A 22333-nucleotide genomic window follows, 5' to 3' on the forward strand; every position below is an offset into this window, starting at 1 on the left:
GAAGAGTGTGCGCAGCTCCTGGAAAATAAATTCCTTGAATGTAAAGGAAAACCAAGTTTTTCTATGTTGAATGTTTTTTTTGTGATAATGGCAACCGTAACAAGTGAGTTGGAAATAGTATGAGGACACTTGAACTTTGGGAGACAAGAACTGTTTGGTTAATACTTGATACAGCAAGCTTTTCCAGTCAGCTTATGCAAGGAAGTGTGGCTTTTCTTCTATTTTAATAATTTTTACCCTTCAGCAGAAGTTTTTTTACAGACTATTTTTTTAGGCAGAAAATTGCTTAGCATTTAAAGTTTCTTGAATAGCTTTTTATGTATAAACATTTTAACTCAACTTATGCTAATGCCTTTTAGAAAATTTTTTTTTATACTAGCAGTATGGGTTAATTTTTAGCCTGTGTCTAGGTAGTCATTGGCAGGATTGCTTCCTAAGAGTTACTAAAAGGTTTAATTTTTTTTTTTTCAAGTTTTTGAGGACAACAAACCAATTAAAGATGTTTACTATCAATTAGAGTGCTTTGTTTGGGAACCTTTGTAAAAGAACAAGTCCAAAAAATTGTGTTAAAAATGACAGCAAATTGGATGCCAAGTAGACCTAAATGTCCACAGCTGTTCGTCGTGTACATATGCAGGACAGACAGTGGTTGGTTTGCATAACCTTCCTCACACTGTGTGTCCTTTGACTTTTGTGTCTGATTGTGACACTTAGAAGAAATATATTTTGATAAAATGTAGTAATTATCTTTCTGTAGTCACCAGATTATACCTGGACTATATTAAAAGAACCAGAACTGTGGTAGCACTTTCTGTGATGCAGGTATATCTAAGCTGAAATAAAGGACTTGAAATAAAATGTGATTTCACCTGATGATACCTGAGCAGCAGCCTTCATCCTTCTCTCCTCTGCCCCCATGGTAAAAAGAAACTTTGCTTTTGCCCAGTGAAAGATGAAGTGCAACAACTAGATTTAAAAATGCACTGTTCTATTAGTGTTTTATTTTGGTTACCCAAATCCAAAGAAAAAACTTTCCAGTACTGATCTTTGGATGGACCTCTGTTTAACAGAGTTTAACATGCTGCAGTTTTCACAGCTGTCTGAAATTGCCCTCCTGTATCAAAAAGATGGGGCTGGGACGGTCTCATTTCTCCAGCTGGCTGGCTTGTCTACTGGGCTGCAGTTGTGCTATGACTGACCCAGTACACTGGGGTATTTCATGCACTGAAATTTGCCAGCAGAACTGGTGATGAATCTCTCCATCTAAGAATAGCAGGTTTGGTTATTACCTTTATGGACACTTGAATCCTCTCAGATGGAATAGACTTGTCCTACAATTTAAGGTAGTTTGTACTACCACATTCCTTCTTAGAAGGCCACATTCCTTCTAAAGTGTGTGTGTGTTCTTTTAAGGATCCAGTCTTCTGTAAGCAAGGCTAGAGGATCCTGCTGCTCAGAAAACACAACTTCTGGATCCTTCATTAGGAGACATTTTCTCTTATATAATACATTTGCTCATATATTCTGTTATCTCATTCAGGAAAAAGTATGAGTTTTAAACTATCTTGTGCTTAATAGTTCTTTTTGACTATCACTAAGCAGAAGAGAAATATCTGCCCAGTGATCTTGGCTTTTGTGAATCCAAGCAAGGGCCTAGTTTTTATCCAGAGTTCAGGATTCCGCTTGTGATCACTCATGCATGAGTTTTAAATTGAAACTCACAACCCTTACCAGCCTAGACAGGACTTAATTCATCAACATGAAGTCTTCATTCTGTAAAATGTGGTTGTATTACCTTTCAAACACATGCCTCTGGAAATAGATCTTGAAATATTAGTCATTCATATAAACAAACCTGAGGAGTTTTACTTCTTTTAAAAGTGCAGTTTTATACAGCTGTACATTAGCTTCTGTTTCACTGGATCATCACTACTCCTGAATTCTTTTACCATTTCAAAGAGTTTGGGGTTAATTTAGTTACAACATTAATATAAAAAATGTTCATAATGTCATTGAAACAATACTCATACCTTTTATGGCAGAAGACACATATTCTTAACTGCTTAGAGCAAAGTTGTTTAAAAATTACTTAACATTGTGATACCATAGCCTTTCTTATCACTTTATCTTTTTTCTGATATCCTTTGTAATCAGAAACTGCTTAAGTATATGATGCTTATGTGGTGAATTTTAATCTAACTTTATATGGTAGAGCCCTTCAGAATTATTTTTTTTCTCCAGTAGTACTGTGCTAATGACTTTGGAATTTAAAGGTCACTGTAAAGCACAATAAGTTGGCTGAAGGAGCCCATGCAATTTTAATAGTGCTTAGCAGGCTGGTGAAAAGAGCAGTCTTTAACAGTATGCATGTTCTGTGGGAGTTACTGCTTTATGATGTGCAGACATTGAAGGAAGAATGCCAGTGGACTGGAAAGTTGTTACAGCTTAATGATATCCTGCAGTTCGATAAATGCCAAGGCAAACCAACCGTGCTCATTTTCAACCTAGGATAAATTGATTTTGTGATAATTTCTTACATGATTAAATAATGTCTTATGCCAGTATGATTATTTTCTCTTGCTATTCATGTAACAGCTTGTCTATGGAAGCTTTTCCTTTTCAGTGCACATTTCTTTTGCCCTGAGAAGTTTATGCACCATGAGCAGGTGTATAGCAATGAAATGTAATTAAAAATTTGTTGTCTGTGTAGGTGGGTTTTTGTTTTCATCTTCCCTCTCCCCCCCACCCTTTGCCTCCATGCCGTCAATTAAATCCAGCATTAATCAGCCTCAAAATAACAAGATGTTTAAGGGAGTGGCTGTTTGGGTTTTTAGGAGATATTCTCAGGATGTCTAGGGCTCAGCATTCTGCCACAGGTAATGGATATAAGCTTAAGCCTAATGCACAGCATTAAGATTTGTTAAGATATTTCAGGAAAGAATGCACATTGCAAATGTCAACATATTGTAATGCAGAAGTAAAATGAAAATTGCACAGAGAATGTTAATTACTTAGAAGTTGTGGCACATGGAAAACAAGTTTAGAAGTTATTACTTTCTTTTTATAATAATTTAATGTTAACCATAAAACTGGCCAAACTGATATAGTTTTCTCTTCCCTCTAGCTTCATTGCATCTTTTTTTTTCTTCTCCTTGCAGAATAACAGAATACATTGTTTGATATGGACTGAGTGTTCAGTCTGTCTTCCAGCTTTTAGTGAAGTATCTTTGCAGGGAAGAGAGATAACTTAAAAGAAATTAAATTCTCCATTTTGTGAGGTGACATGCTTTGAAGTTTTTTTGTTTGTGTTTGGTTTTTTGTGGTTTTTTTTTTGTTTTGTTTTTGGTTTGTTTTTTTTTTTGTGTGTGCATATGATCTTTCCACCAAGCTGAATTTGACCTAGGTAAACTTTATTTGTCAACTTAAAGGTTTCAAGCACTCCTTCCCACTCTGATTAAAACATACAGTATTGTCTGTTTGACTGCAAGCTCCCCATGAGTGCTGCCTTCTGAAGATACTTAGTTTGTTTTGTTGAAGTTACTACTTGCATTGTAATATTTCACATAAACTGAAATTGTATTGGCAGTGCTTTGGGTGTGTTAAATAGAAATTCAGCTGAAGTAAGCAGCACTGACAGGTTAAACAGTGGCAAACACTCACTGAACTGTGTCTTTAGTGGTATATGTAAGGGTTTCCTCTTAACTTAGTCACCCAACACTGTGCTACAGCAGGCAAAAGCACTTTGCTTTGCTCTCTAGTTTTTTTGGTTTACTTTTTTGTGCTGACATGTTGAATAGTGTTTTTTTGTTGGAAGGAAATGATGAAAACTGGTCATAGAATCATAAATTATTTGGGTTGGAAGGTACCTTAATCTAGTACCATCCCCACTGGCAGGAACACTTTCCACTAGACCAGGTTGCCCATTCAGGCTGGCTTGAACCAGCAGTGACAAATTACCATGTACCAGCTCTTCTCCTGTGGTGCTATGTACTGAAAAAATCAAATCTTCATGTGCTTCAAAATGCAAATGCAGTAAGGGCACAACATGTCACCTGCCAAGTGCCTTAAGGAAACAATTAAATCGATCTCTTAAATTCTGTTTTGCTCTTCCCATTTAATTTTTTTAGACAAAGTTCCCATTTTGTATTTTCCATAGTGCTGGAATTAGACAAAGAGTAGGTTTTGGAAAGACTACAGTACACATCACTGCATTATGTCTGGTACCCCTTTCCGGGGGTATTTTTTTGTGTCTTTCTGTTTCCCATATGTCTTTTTCCAACCTATATGTGTCATTTGGCTCATTTAAATAAATACACAGGGAAAAATACATTTCAGTGGAAATCCACTATAAACTCCAGAGTTTAATATAGTGGAATTGTAGTGAATCATATAATTTAAAAGAAAGAAGACATTAGAATAACAAATCTACAGATAATTTCTGTGGATTCAACTTACTTCCTAGTATTTCCTGTGATTACTGATTTTGATATATGACCAGGAATTAAGTGTAATGCTTTGGGTATACTGTAAATGAACATGGTTTATAACTGGATAGAGCTGGTGCTGTTGGACAGTCTGAAATACTGCTGTATCAGAACACAAGTTCCATCTTCCTGCTTTTATTAAGTAAATTGTGTGTATATCTGTAATGGAAACCTTATAAAATCTGTCAGGGAATGGGAGAATTTCGTATTTACAAACCCAAGCTGGTTGAAACAGTCGTCCTCTTGGGAGCAAATAGTGAAGGGTTTTACAAACACCTACTGAGTGAAGAGAAAAATATGTGCGAATTCTTGTGCTTTATTTTGGAATTTGAATGCCCAGACTTGTCTTCCTCTGAAATAAATAATTTAACTTTATGAACATTAATAAAGGGAACTTAATGCTTTCAGCAGATTCTAATACTAAAATAACAATTATTCAACAGAAGATTTTTTTATAAGCAGCATTATTTCAACCAGTAACTTTCATAAACTTGAAATTTCCATGCCAATTTCCATTAGTGCCCCATTTATGCATTAAATATACCAAAACAAGTGAGTGTACCTATGCTAGGTGTGATGGCACTGCCTAGAGTAACACAGTATTGACTAATATTTTTACTTTGGTCACATTGTAGATGGGGCAACTGGTTTGATTCTCAAGAAAATTCTAACACTCCACTTAAAAATCAGTTTTAGTTTCATGCTCAGTTGGTATTTGTACCTTAGACATAAGTTTTAATAGCTTTGTCTATGTCAGTCTAAATTGTCTGTTGTGTTTGAAAAAATACTGCATTTTTGAATGATGTTTCTTCTTCATTCTCTTAATTTCCTTTTGCAAAGTAATACTAAACTTAATCAGAAACTGTACTTAGCTGATTGTGTCAGAGCTTTGTGCAGATTTAAATTATTCAATCTGTAGTAAAACTTGCCTGAGTTATCTTCAGGTAAATATCTGATTAATTCTAAATTCCCTGTGGATTTCTGTAGCCCAGAGTCCCGTCTGTTTTAAAATAAATACATTTAAGAAAAAATTCTATGCTTCAATGGATTTTTCAGACAAGGACTGAAGCAAGTCCTTATAAATAGCAGAGTTCATAAACCGTGGGTAAGAGTCTCTATGCATTAAGGTATAAATTTGAAGCTGTGCATCATCAAAGGTGTGTTGTGAGGGTTCCAGCATATTTCGGTTAATAACTTCTCTTACTCTGGAGTCCAGACTGACCTGCATATTAAAATAGAAAGTAATGTAAATAATAGTGGTGAGTAGTACAGGTGAGGTCTTAGTTTTGTTTCATTGCTTGAAAAAGCCATCTTTTTTAAGCATTTCAGCTGGTGTCCTCCAAGACTGTAAAAATTGCTAAATAAACTTTTGCAAAAAATGATTCTGCCAAAATTTGAATGGAATAATATCTTAAGTATGGGTAATATCCTTACTGAGGTACCTTATTTGAACAAGGCTGTCTGCAATCCCATTATTACTGAGACCGATGGGTTATTTCCAGACCAACTTCCTGCTCTGTAGTAGAGAGCATTTATAATTTTTGTGACAGTTCATTTCCTGGAGAGTTGGTGCTGTTGTAAAAGAGACTGAGTTTGGAGTAAGAGTATGACGCAGGTGGACAATGTAACCTGGGAAGCTGTTTCTTAATCAAATTGCTGTTAAAAAGCAGAGTGAATTGATGTGAACCACAGGTAGGGCTATATAATGATTCTATACAACATACAGTAATGTAGTTTGGTTTTTTTTCCTGCAGGTTCTATGTAGAGAGATATTAGTATTGCAGGAACAGACTGGGTAGATTTAAACTGCGTTTTTATAAGTACATAAGTATAGCTGGCACAAAAAAAATCAAATTGCAATTTTGCAAGGATGTTGAAAGGTTTAAAATTCTAGCCTGCTTGGCAGGATTATATTAAAACTGTACTGAGGTGTCTTTGAAACTTGACATATTTGCTAACAGCAAAGTAGTTTTGAAAATTTTGGGGAAGTCATTGTGTTTGTTCTATGCCATATTTTGCCAGCTGCTCTGGAAGAAATGTGTCTTTGAAAATGACATTTTATTTGTGGTTACTGTGCTTTTGGAGAAACGTATACACCCTCTTCTGAGTGTAATGAGAAAAGGACTGATTTGTCCAGCAAATAAAATTTGAGTTGGGCAAGAATAATGTGATCAGCCATATATTTGTGCCTCAAACTAAAAATTCCACATCAGCATGCCAGGGTAGCATAGGAAGAGCTTCCTTACAACCAGTGAAAGTAGTTTTGACCATCTCACTTTAATGATGGTTGCTTTCTTCCCCTAAATATCTACTTGATGGCAGTGGAATGTGGGGGGCAGGGGGTGGGGGAGAAGTTCTCCCTGAGTATTGCTGTAGCTTTAAACACATGTTAAAAGTAACTGTGCAAAGAAACATCAAAGAATGTATTAGGGAAAGCAATATACCTCCTTTGGAGAAAGGATAGAAATATAATCTTCATAAATTAGTCTTGCTTTTTCTTCAATGACGCTTTTGTTGGATTCTTGTTTTAGTTCCTCACAGGCCATCCAGAAAAGCATGTTTTCCTCGCTGAATTCTGTTCGCAGAAATTCACGAAAAGCATTTCTGCCAGCTGGAGTAAGCATCAGCTTGTCAAATGACTGAGCCCAGGCATTTACTTCTTCAAGAGTGGGAGCAGGGCTTGAGGAGGAAGAAGAGCAAAAGGAGAGAAACTAATTATTGCCACCACAGTGGAACAAAATTGTGAGGTTCATGGGGTTCTGGTTCCTCACTACCCAAGTGCAAACTCGTGTAAAAACATTTATAAGATGTTTTTTGAAAGTGTGCTTATCAAAAGCTCTGATGCAGGGATTGCCTCTGCTTTGATGCAGAAATTGCAGTTTACTGCTCAGAGTAATTGCAAAAAAGAAGTACCCGTGCAACAGCTAGACATTTTTTCTATCCCTAATATCCCTTGTTAAATTATAGTTAAAAATGGAATGAAAATACATATAAAGAAGCAATGATTCAAACACTTTGAAAGGTGTGTTACCTTTTTGCACCTTTTTGTGTGTGCTTTTACCTGTTTGAGCCTTTCTGAAGAAACTGTTGCCTGACTTTTGGAAGGTTTTAAGCTCCAGTTTGTTATTTTTGTAAGTTTGAGCACTGCTGGTTAAGCTCATTGTACACTTTTGCTGGGTGGGAGCAGGGTGTATTTAAAATTATGTCAGGAAAAAGGGAGACAGTTACAATGCTGGTTTTAATTTGTCCTGGGAGTGGGGATGTGCTTACGTGCTGCATATAAATGAAGCAAAATATTATAGATCAGCCGTTTGGTTCATTAAAAGGTAAAAAAACAGGTGACTTGCAAATTGGGTGTAAATAACAAGTAGATAATAGTTATTTTCATATTTCAGGTAAACCACTGCAATTACTTAGTATGGTTTGTTGGGTTTGTTTCATTTCAGCTTGACAGAACACTTAATATAGACCATACCTTTCCTCACAGTTTGGAATACCCTCTGCTTGGAGTTCATGAGATGTTCTCCTTGCTCTCTCTTCTTCTTGATTTCTAACAGTAAGACTGCAAGGTTGCAAACAAAGTTTTAGTCAACTTTATAGAGAAAAAGGCTGAACATAAACCAGATACTTTTCCTTCTATACTAAAAAAAAAAAAATTCTAAAAGGACAGAAGATGATGATAGGCACATTACCCACAGTTACATTCTGACCTTATTTTTACAATTGTATAAACCTTGAGTGTAGCTGAATGCTGTTTAATATTCTATAATACAGATTTTATACAGAAGGAGCATAGTTCCATGAACATAAACCAGATACTTTTCCTTCTATACTAAAAGAAAATAATTCTAAAAGGACAGAAGCTAATGATAGGCTGTTTAATATTCTATAATACAGATTTTCTACAGAAGGAGCATAGTTCCGTAAAATATTTCAAGTTGAAGGGACCCATAAGGATTGTCAGGTCCAATTCTATATGTATATATGTATATATATACACACACAAGTGTAAATGGGATGTATATGTATACATGCATACCCTTTGTCACATACCAAATCTGTTCTCCCTTGGTTTTTGTACTGTGTATGCTCAGTGCAATGCTTTTACTTAAGCTGGACCTGATGCATTGGTTTTATGTGAGTTAAGTTTCAAGGTAGGTGGGTTTGGGTTTGTTTGTTTGCATTTTTTTTTCACCTCAGTTGTGATGAGGGCCAAGACTCTGGTTTGGAATGGTGATACCATGTCAAAGGAAAGCCAGAGTTTAGAAGCAGGACGCAAGATACAAGAGAGCTAAAGACTTCTGTATGTGGTGTTGGAAGGGTAAGCATCTTTCAGAGTTGACATGTAGATACAGCCAGATTTTGTGGTGATTGATTGCATCTTAGAAAATTGTTAATACATGCATCAAAATGTGAGGTCTGGAGCACAAAGAGCAGATCTATTATTACTGAATATAATTTTGAGTATGAATGGAAACACTAGATTGTATCATTACAAAAACAAAATTATCTGCAATCACTAGTGACCACTGAGAGGTATTTTATGTCCTTAAGAAGAGTAGCGGTGAACTCCTGCTTCTTTCATCAAATGTTAGTTAAGATAGCTCTAGTTTAAAAAAAAATCTTTTGTAGTTGTAGATTGTTCATTTTAATTTGAAACTGGATTGGAAAATATACTTTTTTTTTTTTAGGGAGTGGGGACTACATTCCAGTTCATCATTTCATTCCAGTTTATGGCAGCTTAGTGAGAAATGCATGTGCATACACACATGCTGTCATATAATCTGTAAAGCTGCTTAAAATATGTCAAGACTAAAAGGTCTCAGTGTTTTTTATATTTTATATTGCCTGGTATTTATATGAAATGGGCCCTCCAGCTGAAACAAAGCAACACAGTTGCTATAACTTCTAGGGAAATACCAAACTTAATTTCTTCATTTGTATCTTACCTTTCTTTGATGCTAATATTCTGAGTTTTGCTGCCTTAATCCCTAAGAATCTCATTTATCTCTAGGAAGGTGTTTTGTTAAACCAGTGGATTTTTCTGCCTGTTTTGCATTCTAAACTCTTGGCCAAGTCTTATTTGCAGCCGTATTATTTACTGGGCATCCCCTTCTCCGTCTTTGTCTACTGTTAGTCCATAATCTGCAGAGACGTGCTTTTCTCTTTGCCATGGCAGTCCATGTGTTGAAGTATAGGAAAGCTTTTGTATTTGCTAAAATGGAGAGCAGATAGTGCAAACACTTTTTTTCAGCAATATCTGAACCATATGTTCAAACCAATGAACTATGTCAACTAACCTTTTCAGAAAAAAAAATAGGAAAATGTACTTAGTAATGCTAGTTCTTTTTTTCTGTTAGGTTATATGGGTCTTTACTACCCTTTTTACCTGTGGTTCTGGCCTTTTTTGAATATGTAAAGTGATATATATTCTCACACACAGACTAGCTCTTATCAGAGCTATTTTTGAATTGAGAGGAACCAACAGATCCAGCAGAAAGGAATATGGTCTTATGGGATAATGCACAGAAAAGCAAAAAGACCAAAGAAATAACAAAAGCCTCCCTAAGAGAACATGCCATGCTTCAGAAAATTACTTACAGGCAGGCTCTTTCCCTAGAAATGTACAAGTAAACAATAAAGAGACTGGTGCAATACTGTATCCTCTCAGGATCTGGGAGAGTAACAGGCTGGAGGCTTGGGTTTGACTGTAGGAATGAACACAGGCTCTGAGCATCCAGCTGAGACTCATTTCAGTTCATTCTAAATCTACTATTAAGAATATGCTGAATATTGGATGTTCAGCAGCTCAGCAGCATGACTCATGGGGACTGTTATTTTTATTCCTATTCATAATCTTTCTGTTCCAAGAGCTTAGGCTATTTTGAGGAAATGGTCTATGAATGGGGAACATAAATAGCTTAATTACGGTTTGTTTTGCATTTCTTGCTACTAGAAAACAATTGTTTCAAAAAAAAATCAGAAATTATTTTAAAGCTGAAACAAGCTACTCTGTTTGTGAGCCTGTATTGGTTTCCCAGATGATTCTGAAATGCAAATAGGAATTTTAAGCATCATGAAATTTGGGTACTTTCACAAACCCTACTGGAGTAAATTGCTTTCTTTGAATTGTTTGAATAGTGAGATACACAGAAAATGAGCATCCTGGAAAATATCAGGTAAAATGGCAAAAAAAGCATACTTTATCAACAATTTAAAAGGTAAAATGCAAATTTTGTATACCGTGACTTAGTAGATAAATGTATCTTATTTTTTCCTTTAATGGAAAAACATTTTTGTGTAGTGCAGCTCTGGACTGAGCCACTTGCAATTGCACTGGACAGCTGTTGAAATGGCATTGGAATTTGTATGGGATGCTTTAATATAGATGCAGTAGGTCACAAACTGATCCTGTACAGGCAGAGTGTTAATGTCTCTCTAAATTCTACCTTAGTTTACCTCTAAGCACCTGCTGAAAAGCTTGGTAGGATCAGAGCCAGAGTTCTTGGCATCTCACAAAAAAACCCCAAACCTCCAAGCAGCATTTTGTTCTTGCAAAATATTCACTATTTGCATCAGGGAGGGCAGAATCTTGTGTGTCTTGGCTTCTGATGAGTACCAATGGCAAGGAAATGATCAGTCTGCTCTTCCCTTGCCTTCTAATGGTGTTCTCCAAAGCATTTGCCACAAGGTGCTATTGGAAAACAACATTAGTGGAATAGATTCCTAGCCCAGGCTGTAAGGTTATTTGTGACCACTTCCCATCACCTCAGTGCCAAGTCTGCTTGCTCTGAAGTGTTTATGTGGTGGATGGTGAATTTCTAAGAAGCATTCCACTTGCTGTCAGAATTTTGGCTAAACTCTATGGCTGTTTTTGTTTATTTAAATGCAAGTTCTACTCTCACCCATGAAGTAACACTGCGCTAACCAGACAGAGGGCTTTTGAGTATGGGAAGATTTACTTCAGTTTAGAATGAAATCACTTGGATCTGGAGGGGCTGGTAAGAAAGAGAAGGTGAACACATTGTTAATTTAAGGAATCAAGTGATTCCTCCTCTTTTGCTTTGATGGATATATTTTCTTCCTTAGCAGGAGTGGGACTTTTGTAATGGGAGTTTTTCTGCATTTTTTTCTGCTTAGCTCCTTAACTGCAGCAAATAGACAGTTTAAAGAATGTTTAAAGTTTCTGGTCCCAGTGATGATCTTCATATGAGTTGCATGTGCCATGAGTTGGCAATACTAATTAATGACAACAGATCGGGGAAAAGAAGTGTGCTGGGCACCTGCTTATCCATTTTCTGACCTACAAATCCTTCCACCTTCTCCTAACTCCATTTAACACCTTTGGTGATGCTTTGATCATGTCAAGGCCCAAATCTAAAACTAAAGCTCTGACATATTCTGGTATTGCTTTGAGTTTTTAGTGGGACCCTTGGTGAAACTCAGTGCTGAGGAGACCCTGTCCAGCACAAAACAAACATTACACAGTACTGACAAAAAACGGGCAATAGAGATACTGTACAGATATTTCCTTTAAAATCTGTTGTTTCAATGGCAGGGGAAAGAAAGAGTACACTGGAGTAGAGGGTTGTGCCTAGTAGTAGAGCACAGCTATCTCTTTGTGTCCCAGATCTGCAGAATTTTACAAGTGTTTCCTTTGGCTTGTGTTGTCCTGTGCAGAAGCTATGTGTCCCTTCCCTGCTATTCTGTTCCCTAGAGGCTTGGATGAGAGGGTTACCATGAGCAGCTGCAGCAGCAGCACCAACAAAAGCAGCAGGCATTGGAGCCTCGATTTCCTGTGCTGAGCTGAGCCTGTGCAGCGCCTGGGCTCTCCGGGGTCGCAGCCATCTGCCGTTTGCGGATCTCCGTCCTCTCCGATCCCATGGGCTGCAAGCAACAAAGGAGGGGGGAAGTAAGAAACACCTCTCTCTTTTTTCCTTTTTTGTTTGCTTTAAAAGTCTTACCCAGAAGTGCTGAAGGCCACAGCCTCAAGGGAACTGAAAAGCTAAGATTTTCCCCCATGGAAGTTCTAAGGTGTTGAATCCTTTGGAAGATTCACTCATTTGAGTGCTGTGGTGGAAGGCAAAGGGCTAATGAATTCTTCACGTGCGTGGGAATGCAATGAGAGGGGAGCGGTGATGCAAAGAACAAAAGGTATGAGTGAGGGGTCTTGGAGAGCTAGAGCTCTTGGCACAGAAGTGTATCAGCCTAGGAGTTGAAAAGGGTTTCCTGAGGTTTTGACTTCAAGGCCATCCTAAGGAAAATGGTACAGAATAGTAGTTAGGGCCTCTTTTATTTTTTTCTTTCTTTTACCTGATTAGCCAACTCACAGGCTTCACAATGCTTGAGTGAGACACCTGCGCTCTCCTGAAAATGTGGCCTTTGGTGAATATTGAGGATGTCTCAAATCTGCTGGTTCCCTTTATAGCAAAGGGGGAAGGGCCAATGCTCATTTCTCCATTGAAGGTCTGACTGCCACAGTTTGTAAAACTTTTTGCTTCTGTGAAGGTGAGGAGGAAACAAAACTAGATTATAATAATTACATGGTTTTCACTGAGACCCCCAACTGAAGACAGCATGAAACACTTTTTGGTGAATGCACTGGTTGGGTTTTTTGCACAGTTGCAGGAAGTCTTTTTGGAGACTGCATTTTGCAGAGTGTGCAGGTAAGTGATGTTGATGAAATGACAAGTCCCCTTGAAGTCCCTGTTTGTTTCTGACCTATCTCTGAGCTTCACATTTGCTCTACGGCACTTAATAGTGCTCTCCCTGTTATGCTGAAAGTTGTGCCATATGTAAGTGACAGATGTCTTTGAGAGATGAAATGCTAGCTTGTACAAAGATGAGTATGGCTTTCTTAATTTTATTTGTATTTGATTTTTGGATACATAGCTAGTCATCCCCCTGTGTCACGAGATCCCTTTGTGTAGGTTTGTTTCAGGTTGCTAAACTCTCTTTTGAGGCCATGACAATTGTAGGGGAATTAAAATTAGCTGCTACGAATTTTGAGTTTGTTTTTTTTTTTTTAACTATAATATCAGACTTGAATCTAATGAGATAAATACTTGGGGGTTAAAAGTTGCTTTCCTTTCTAAAATGTTCATCCAGGTTTAGGAAATGCTCCTGTTTTAACTTGAGGGGGAATGTACGGATGGTGTCATGGACCCAACAGAAATGTCAGGAGAAGAAAGAATGTTATTTTAGCAGAATGCAGCATTACATTTTGCTGCACTTTGGCTACTGTGGTTTTTTCAATGTTGAATTCATTTCTGTCTTGTAAAGTTAATAGTTTTTGTATTTGTGAGAACCACCCACTCTCCCAAGAGACAAATGCATGACATGGTAGCAGAAGATGCACCTGTGTAGCAGAAGGAATAACATACAAGAACAACAATATAGATAGAAACTACAACCCATTTTAAAACTCTGAAGGCCCAGTCTGACAAGCAATGCATAAATGACCAGAAATAGAAAATCAGAAAAAATAACATAGCTTCCAACTGCCCCTCCCCAACCTTTCTTGTTTCAAAATGTGAAAGGATAACTGAAATGTAGAATGTATTTGTAGATTCAGATTTCTTCCTGTCAGCTTCATATGAATGGAATGAATAAGTATTAATTTCCTTCCAGATACCTGTACTTTTTTTAAATGGAGCATTTTCACATTTCTATTAGAGAATGATAGCATATAAAATATTTTTGGAAGGACCATATATGTAATATTTCAGGCTGCTCTGGACAGTAAACTATTATTACTGATTAGAAAAATGTAACTTGGATTCAGATGTTGTTTATATAGCCTGATACATCCACTCTTACTTCTGAGATAATTTATGTTCACACATTCATATCTCTAATTCATATTAATAATCAGTTAGCCTGGGCTAAACATGATCCGGGGCCCATGTTATAGGATGGCAAGGTAGAGAGCTGAGCAGTGGTGCAGGTTATTACAGAGTTGTAGAAACCCCTTTAGTGCACTTAATACTAAGTTCCATAGGACAAAACCATGTCAGGGTGGTCAGGTACACAGAACAAGAAATAAGTGATCTATCTCAGCACTGTTCACCTCACTTCAGAAGATCCTCATTTTATATATGTAGATATCTTTCTGCTGCTTCTAATATATCCAGAATTTCACTGTAGGACATGGAAGTTTTCCATCACACTTTGCTGCAACCACCAGAGCTGTGTAATGAGCCTTGCCAGGCCATTGCTGGTTTGAGTTGTGCTGTGTGCAGGAATGGGTAGCAGATGTATCAATTAATCCAATGAATATTATTTGTAGGAATTGACAAAATTCCTTGCTCCTTTAGAGCACAGTCCACATTAGTAACAATTTAAGAAATTGCTTTATTGATTTGTGGATCTGTGGGAATTCAGGTGGTTATTATTTTGCCTTCAGTAGACTTCAGGCTCCTTCATGGCAAAAAGGAGAGGATGATTTTAGACTTCCTAGTGAAAAGGTCTTCTATTCAATGCAATTTTACAGTTGTTACTTTGGGACATCAGATTTCCAGACCTCTCTGAAGGTGCTATGGGAATGAAAAAATTGTATGAGAACCCTCTGTACTGGATGTTCTCTGCACTTTGAGAAGTGGAGTCTGCCTTCTCTGTCCCCACCATCTGGAGCAGCAATGTGCCTTGTTTGAAAATGGGTTAGAGAAGAAAACTCGGAGGATTAGAAAACTGGAGATGGACTGCTATCCTGTACATGTTTGCTGAGGAATCCAAAAATGCTTTTAGGCTACTGATGGAATGATGTAAGATACCTTTAGCCAAGAGACTTCAACCCCTACCATGTCATGCTCTGTTTATACTCAGACTAGGTACAGTTTCAGCCAATTGCTGAGTACAACACGAATTGTCAGTAGGGTCTAATTTTCCTAATATTGAGTCACTGTGAGGAATGAAATCCTTGAATGGGACAGTCAATATTTAGATAGCAAGAGGGGGTTCTGTTGCACAGGTCCTCATAGTGGTGGTGTTGGCTGGGTCACGTGAGGCTCTGGGACCTGCATTACTGCTCAGATCCTACACATAGCTGTCTCATGTGCCTTGGGACCACTCCAGCACACGCGTTATCCATCCCTGGTGATTGTCTGGAGCTACAAAACCTCTTCTACCTCCCTAAATTCTGTACATGAATCTATCCTGCATGATTACTTTTTCCATCTGCAGGAAGTTTCTTCTGACTATGGACAAGTGACTGGCCACTTACAAGCCTCCTCTGACTACCTGCAGTCTGTGCAGAACTGGGTTGATTTTGTTGCTTTGGAGTTTCTGGATATCCTCCACCCTGGATATTAATCAGCACACTGAAACATAAATAAATGTTTCCAGGCAGTGGGTCCCGCCTGGAGGAATCCACAGAACCATCCAAATTCCACATGGAGAGTGCCAATTACTCAAATACATAAATGAGAACATGGATAGGAGTTGAAGTGATCAGCTTGTCTCCAGTCAGTTCATTGTTTAAAGTCAATCTAATGTAGCATCTCTACAGATGCCTACGTGCAGAGTTTCTGGATCTCCCAAGGAAAGAGATGTCCTTCTCTATATAATGATAACAACATATTATAAAATGTGCAGAGTTTCTGGATCTCCCAAGGAAAGAGATGTCCTTCTCTACATAATGATAACAACATATTGAGTCCATTAGAAAATTGTCCCTAAAGAGCAATGTAACAAAAATAGAGGAAATTTAATGGCACATGTTCTGTTTTATCCCTCTAGATAGCATCTATGAATCATATAAAAAAGTATGGGCTTATATTATTGAATGCTAATAAGTAATTAAAAAAAAAAGTCCAAGGATTTAGGCAAGCATCAGAGATGCTACTTTTGACAATAGTGGAAAACCACTGTATGCCTTAAGAGTAATGCTGAGGTGGTGAGATAAGAATGTCTGTCATAACTTTTCCACTCCAAAGCATACCTATCTGACATTCAGATTATGAAGCATTTCTCCATGTAACCTTATAAACATGAAGGAGTGTAAAGGTCAGGAGTGAAAATTATTTCCATGGTTAAAAACACCTCAGGTGATATTTGGCTTAGTTGTAACATTTATAGTATTTGCTAATTTCTCAGCAGAAAGGTGGGCTACCAAGAAAATAGCATTCCCAGAGGAGGAATATTTAAAATCTAAGCCACAAATGTCAATCTAAAAAACAAAACAAAACCTCAACCAAATAAAAAAAAAACCCCAAACGCAGGAATATGCAGAAGATTGTAGACAAAACTTTATACTTTTATCCCCACTTTATGCTAAAACACGATGACATTTTTTCAGCTCAGAGTGCAAAGATTCTATTACTTAAACTTAATTACTGAGACTTAATGTTTCCTCCTTGTATACATTACAATCAGGCAGGTGTGCAAGCCTTTAGCTTGTTCTTGGTGCTGATTTGCATGGCCACAGCATGAAGCTGCCCCAGGAGCTCCACAGCCTGGGAAGCCCTGTGCTGGAGCACTAGCTGACAGCCACTTGGAGTGAGGGCACAGATGTGGATCACATAGTCCAGTTACTTTTCAGTAAATAACTCAGGCCTGGTCCAAACTCCACTAAAGCAATGAAAGCCACCTCTTGGTGTCAGCAAGCTTTAGGTGAGGTTATGTAGCTCTCACAGTTGCTGCTTTGACTTTGGATCCTCCCAGTGATGATAACCAGTGAGTTGGAAGAGATTCTGTTCTTATCTACTAATGTCGTAAGAGGCTTGCAACTGGGGTCAAGTTCCAAATAAATCCCTCAATCTATTTTTTAACAATTTGGATATATTTGGGGCTGCAACAAACTCCCACTGAAGCCTGTGGCAGTTCACTGTCAGCTGAAATATGAACAGGAAAGTTGATGCTCGTGCTTCTTCCTTTTCATTGACAAATGTGACAAGCAGGCTTTCTGCATTAAGCAGTGTGCTATTTTAGTCAGAAAAGAATTCTAATATATGTTAATGAACTCGCCCACACATATGCACATGCTTTAGGCATAGTTGTCAGATTGCCCACTTAGTAGGTTAAGAGCAAGAGCTCCTCGAAAGTTGCCTTGTATTATTGGAGATTTAGCATATTGTAGTGGGGTGGCTGAAATGGGTGAGAGTTTGTGACTGCAAGACAGAGGCTAGCAGAAAGGAGACTGGCAGCACATGGAATAAACCAACTTTTTATGTCACTGCTGTGTCCAAACCTGTTAAAGGCTTCAGTGGGTCAAGTTGAAAGTAAAAGTGTTATTCTGTAACTAGCAGCCCAGGGACACACTTTCATGTCAAATGTCCATAAACTGAGTACCTTTGCTTGTTTTACTTAATTTATTTTTCCAGAGGAGCAGCAGCTCGGTGGAGACAAGTTCATCTATCCAGCTTAAAGCATTGCTTTCCATTTCAAAAGGAATGGCTGAAAGGGTATCACACCCACATAGTAAGAGGTAGATGGTGCCTTGATCATGTCACCTGTCACAGATGCTTTTCTACCAATGCCTTAGATGTCTTTGGTATTCAGTTCTGCGCAGTTGGCCACCATGAGGCAACTCTCTGCAAAAACTTCCCGCACTAAAGCCTTTCTCTGAGTAAAATCTGAGTTTCTTGTTGGAAACCTAGTTACTTGGGGCTTCAATGGGATTTTTGTGTGGGCTTTGTTTGTTTTTGTTTGCTTTTTTTTTTTATTTATTTAGAGAGATGCCTTATATCTCCTCTGGATAAAGAATTTCTTTAGTTTGGATTTTATCACAAGAGACTTCATAAAAAATGTTAGTCTAACATGTAACTAGCAGGGTCACTGTCATTATTTCTCCTGGGAAAGACACAAAATAATTACCAGTTGCAAAGAAAAAGCAACAAAAGCAATCTGTTGTTTCTGTCCAGCTGATTAAGTGGATGCTATGACAGTGGGGCAGTGTGAATATAGGTATGGATATAACTTCATCCCATGCTGAGTCCTCCACAAACTAGGTCACTGCAAACTGCAATTAAGTTAAATCAGTGTCAGGAACTTCTCTGCACAGCACAAGCTGTCAGCATCCCTTGCCTTGTCTTCTGTGGCACCTGGGGTCAGCCTCAGTGGATGTATGTCAGTCACGCTGACTGATCAACTCTTTTAGAAGAAAAAACAACAGAAAACCCCACGGACTTCTCCAATGCTGGGATTTTTACCACTTCTTCAACCCTGCTTTTGCTGGCTCTGATGTCAGAGAAAGTACCTGCTTCTAGATATTTTTATGCAGCTTATTTTAAGAAACAATAACATTAAAAAAAAATCATTCCTCCTAAGATTTTACAAACCTCTCTACTGTGCAGTGAGGCTGGTGCCTGCAGCAGTTACTCTGCTCACTCCCATTATCTCCTTCTGAGCGCTTGGTTGCATTGTGCTTAATTATGAATGGCCTCCAAAAAGCCCGTTTTATACTGTACTATGAAGTGACTCATATCACACAGAAGCTCCGACAACTCGCACCGGGTACTGGAGGCACATGGCGCTGTGTTAGTCAGTGACTCATTTCACATTGTACTCGGTGCTGAGATCTGACTCACATCGAACTGTGAGAGAAGCTGACTGACATTGTACTGGTCTGAAAGCTGGTTTGAATCGGGATGAGTCACCCTGGAGTGCATTAAGCGGTGATTCACACACTGTTTCCTATTGATTCCGATTGTCGCGATTCACTTTGGGTTGTACTACGCCGGCATCTGGCTGCTCTGCAGGGCAGGCACTGTGATAGCAACCCTCTGCCTGGTGAGCTCGGCTGTAGTGCCAGCCTGCAGTGTCAGCCAGGAGGAGTAGTCCAAAGTCAATTTAACGCTGAAGGAAGGTCAGAGTTTGGCTTAGCACACATTCACTTTGACCATGACACTTTCTGGGCTTTTTTGCTTCACCTGGCTTTGACAAGTTTTGAAAACGGCAAGTGAGGAGTAATGAACCTGTAGCTAAGAATCCTCTTACTTCTGAATGCCAGGAGATCTCCAGAGTACTTCCAAGACTTGCTGTCTCCTTTGTAACTTCTCTTAGTGACAAGAAGATGGGATGGATTTCTGTAGGTGACTGAGTACTGATAGTTGCTTAAATGCTTCAACTTTATCAACATTTGACCTGAGCTCCAAGAGACACAGACACCCTACAGCCTGAAAACTCCTCCCCAGTACTTTAAGCTCAGCCCTCAGACATCACTACTCAGTCTGTTCTAAGCAAGGGGTAGAGAGGTGTATAACAGCATAGGTTTTGCTTCCATGATTAAGTATTTGGGACTCAGAGTAAAGATATCATAGTAAATACTGATGTGAGGAGTAGATAAAGAAATTAAAGGGGAAATAAAGTAACTGTTCTCTCACCTTTGAGCATTTTATAAAATACAGTGCTAGTTTTATATTCAGTTGGCTCTGAGTTTAGAGAGACACCTGATTTAAACATGACGTTCCTAATTTTAGGAACCACAACTAGGAATCTCCCAGCGGATAACGATTCTGGTGATTCTGGCGTTTAGTTGAACTAGTGTTTATTGCTTCTGGTCCTGTAATACAGGAGTGGTGTAGATACCTCCACAGCCCACAGCTCTGCAGAGTACTGAATTTGATGCTGACATTCTGTTTGTGCAACAGAGGTACATACAGACTCCTTGCCATTATGTCATAGTGACAAACGTCATATGAAAAGTTTTCATTTTACATTTTTCAACAGCAAAAATGAAATAATGGAACGGTTGCATAAAGTAAATTACACTGCTATTAAATTACTGTAGGTTCTTACTGGAGTCTACAAGGATAATCTTATTTCACTTTCTGTATTTGTGTCCAATTTTCGTTACCCGCTTTTTCTTACCCACTGACATTATCTAATGACAGAGCTCAGGAAGAGCTCTTTCTCTTCTCTAAGGATGCTTGATGAGGCAGGCTGGCACTGGAAGTCTCTCTACAGAAACACTCGCCTGTTGCTGCTTCTCTCTCTAACTTGGCAGGGGAGCCCCGGGCTCCGGGAGCAGACGCACCGCGGGACCCCCTTCACGGTGGGGCGGGGGCACGGATGCTGCCGCATCTTCGTGAGACGAGGCAGAAGGGTCCCTGAGCGGGGCCGAGCCGAGGTGGTGTTACCTGCGCGGGGCAGGGAGGCGGCGCGGCCCGGGGTGCGATCCCGCCCCAGGGAGGGATCCTGACCCCGCTCCCGGGGCCGAGCTCAGCCGCTTGCTACCCGGGCTCTGCGCTGGGAGCTCTTGGGGAGGGACGTGGAGATGAGAGCCCGGGCGCTCTCGGCTAGCGGCTCCCGACCCTCCGGGAGACCGGGGGAAACGCCTTTTGCGCCGAGTCCCGGCCGCTCCTCCCGGGGAGGGCGGCCACAGCCGCTGTCCCGCCCCGGCCGCGGGGGGCACCGCCGCCCGTCCCGTCCCGTCCCGCCCGTCCCGTCCCGCTGCACCCGGGGCGGCTCCAGCCGCGGCACGGGGGTCGCGGCTGCCCGGAGCTCGGGCTGCCGTGCGCGGCTGCCGCCAGCGGGACCGAGCGCTACTTACGGTGTCGGCAGCGGGGCCCGGCCGGGCGTCCTCCCACGCTTCCCCTCCGGTCCCGGCGGGCTGGGCGACCGGGAGCGGCGGCTCGCCAGCCCCACGCATGCGCCCGGCCCGCGGGCTCGGCGCGGCCGCGGGTGGGTTCGCTCGCCGTGGCTGGAGCCGCAGGGAGCGAGCCCGGCAGCCCCCGGCCCGGCACGGCCCGACGGGGTGCGCTGCCGCCGGGTCAGCCCTGGCCAGGCGAGCACCGGGGGCTGCTCTGCTCAGGGCCGGTTTGCAGCGGGGTTAAACACAGCAGCGCCCGCACCGCGGCGGCGGGCTGGGGAGGGCGCGGGGGAAGCCATGGGACGGGCGCCGCAGGGAGGAATGCCGGAGGGACCGGCGTGAGAGCGTGTGAGTGGAGTGTGTGCGCGTTTGTGTGTGTGCGCTGATGGGAGGGAGTGGGAAGGGCTTGGAGAGGCGGCGGTGCCGCCGTGGGGCTCGGTGCTGGTGTTCTGTGCTCACAGATGCCTTAGGGGAGAGCCGGGCTTGTCAACCCGGCGCTGGAACATGCTCGCATTTTAAGTAACTGCGTGTTAGGATACACGTCTTCCCTCCCCTAGCCGTCTCCTGCTTTCCAGCGGCGCTGGGCTCGCCCTCCCGTTCCGCGGGGCAGGTGTGACACGGCTGCGGCTCCGTGTGAGGCGTGTGCCGGGCCGCGGGCTGGGCGCTCACCCCGCTCCTCGGAGGCGCCCTTGGGAACATCGCCACGTTTAGGGGATTCTCTCACCGATAATGACCCGCCGCCTCCACCCCCCCGGGCAGCCGTCTGCCTGGACAAGGCTTAACGGGACGACTGCCGCTTGCTAGTACCTCCGCCGTTCCCGGGCAGACCGACACTGTCTTCCCGCGAAACAAAGACTGATCCGGTGCGTGAACGCTCTGCGCGTTCCCGGTTCCCGGAGCTGGGCACCCGGCTGCCGTCGGGGCTATTCCCTTCCCGCCCGCGCAGCGGGTGCGGAGCAGGGCGGCCCCAGGAGCCGCCTGGCCGGAGCCAGCGGACCGGGGGCGGTAGGGATGGCAGCTGGGACCAGCGGGCTTCGCTGTGGCGCCCGGGGGCTTTGGGGCTTTGCCGCGGGAGCTCTCCCTGCTCCCCCGAGACTCCCACGCGCTGCCGGCTGAGGGCACGTGGGCGGACAGCGGCTTCCCTGGTGCGGGGAGCAGGAGGAGGAGGAGGAGGAGGAGGAGGAGGAAGGGGTGGACGCGGCCCCAGGAGCGGTACTCACGGCGCCGGGAAGCTCGGGGGCAGCGCGGGGCTGCGGCGGCGCGGCTCCGTGGCACGCCGGGCATCTCCGGCGCTCCGGGGGGAGGCGGCTGGGCGGCGGCG

At 41.3% G+C, this 22333-nt stretch overlaps 1 protein-coding gene and 1 long non-coding RNA gene across 5 annotated transcripts in view; one reads left to right on the forward strand and one right to left on the reverse strand.

Annotated features, from left to right (window-relative positions):
* Nucleotides 1-4787: 4787 nt before the first annotated feature.
* Nucleotides 4788-22333, reverse strand: part of RGS20 (regulator of G protein signaling 20) — a 35068-nt gene continuing 17522 nt past the window's right edge. Inside the window, exons 1-5 of one of the 4 annotated variants that reach the window (XM_039702836.1) lie at nucleotides 22233-22321; nucleotides 12223-12371; nucleotides 7960-8046; nucleotides 6929-7163; nucleotides 4788-5706 (exon numbers count right to left, since the gene is read on the reverse strand). In XM_039702836.1, coding sequence (XP_039558770.1) covers nucleotides 5518-5706; nucleotides 6929-7163; nucleotides 7960-8046; nucleotides 12223-12368 — 657 coding nt within the window. In that variant the 5' untranslated portion in view covers nucleotides 12369-12371; nucleotides 22233-22321 and the 3' untranslated portion in view covers nucleotides 4788-5517. Of the gene's footprint in view, nucleotides 5707-6928; nucleotides 7164-7959; nucleotides 8047-12222; nucleotides 15758-20973; nucleotides 22078-22232; nucleotides 22322-22333 lie in introns of those variants that run through there. The other 3 variants (XM_039702835.1, XM_039702837.1, XM_039702834.1) reach the window with 3 other exon arrangements.
* Nucleotides 21760-22333, forward strand: part of LOC120499242 — a 3409-nt gene continuing 2835 nt past the window's right edge. The window contains exon 1 of the long non-coding RNA XR_005626831.1: nucleotides 21760-21875. This is a non-coding gene — a long non-coding RNA (uncharacterized LOC120499242). The remainder of the gene's footprint in view (nucleotides 21876-22333) is intronic.

This window comes from Passer montanus, unplaced genomic scaffold (assembly GCF_014805655.1).
Source record: "Passer montanus isolate IOZ18808 unplaced genomic scaffold, ASM1480565v1 scaffold16, whole genome shotgun sequence".
NCBI classification, from domain to species: Eukaryota; Metazoa; Chordata; class Aves; order Passeriformes; family Passeridae; genus Passer; species Passer montanus.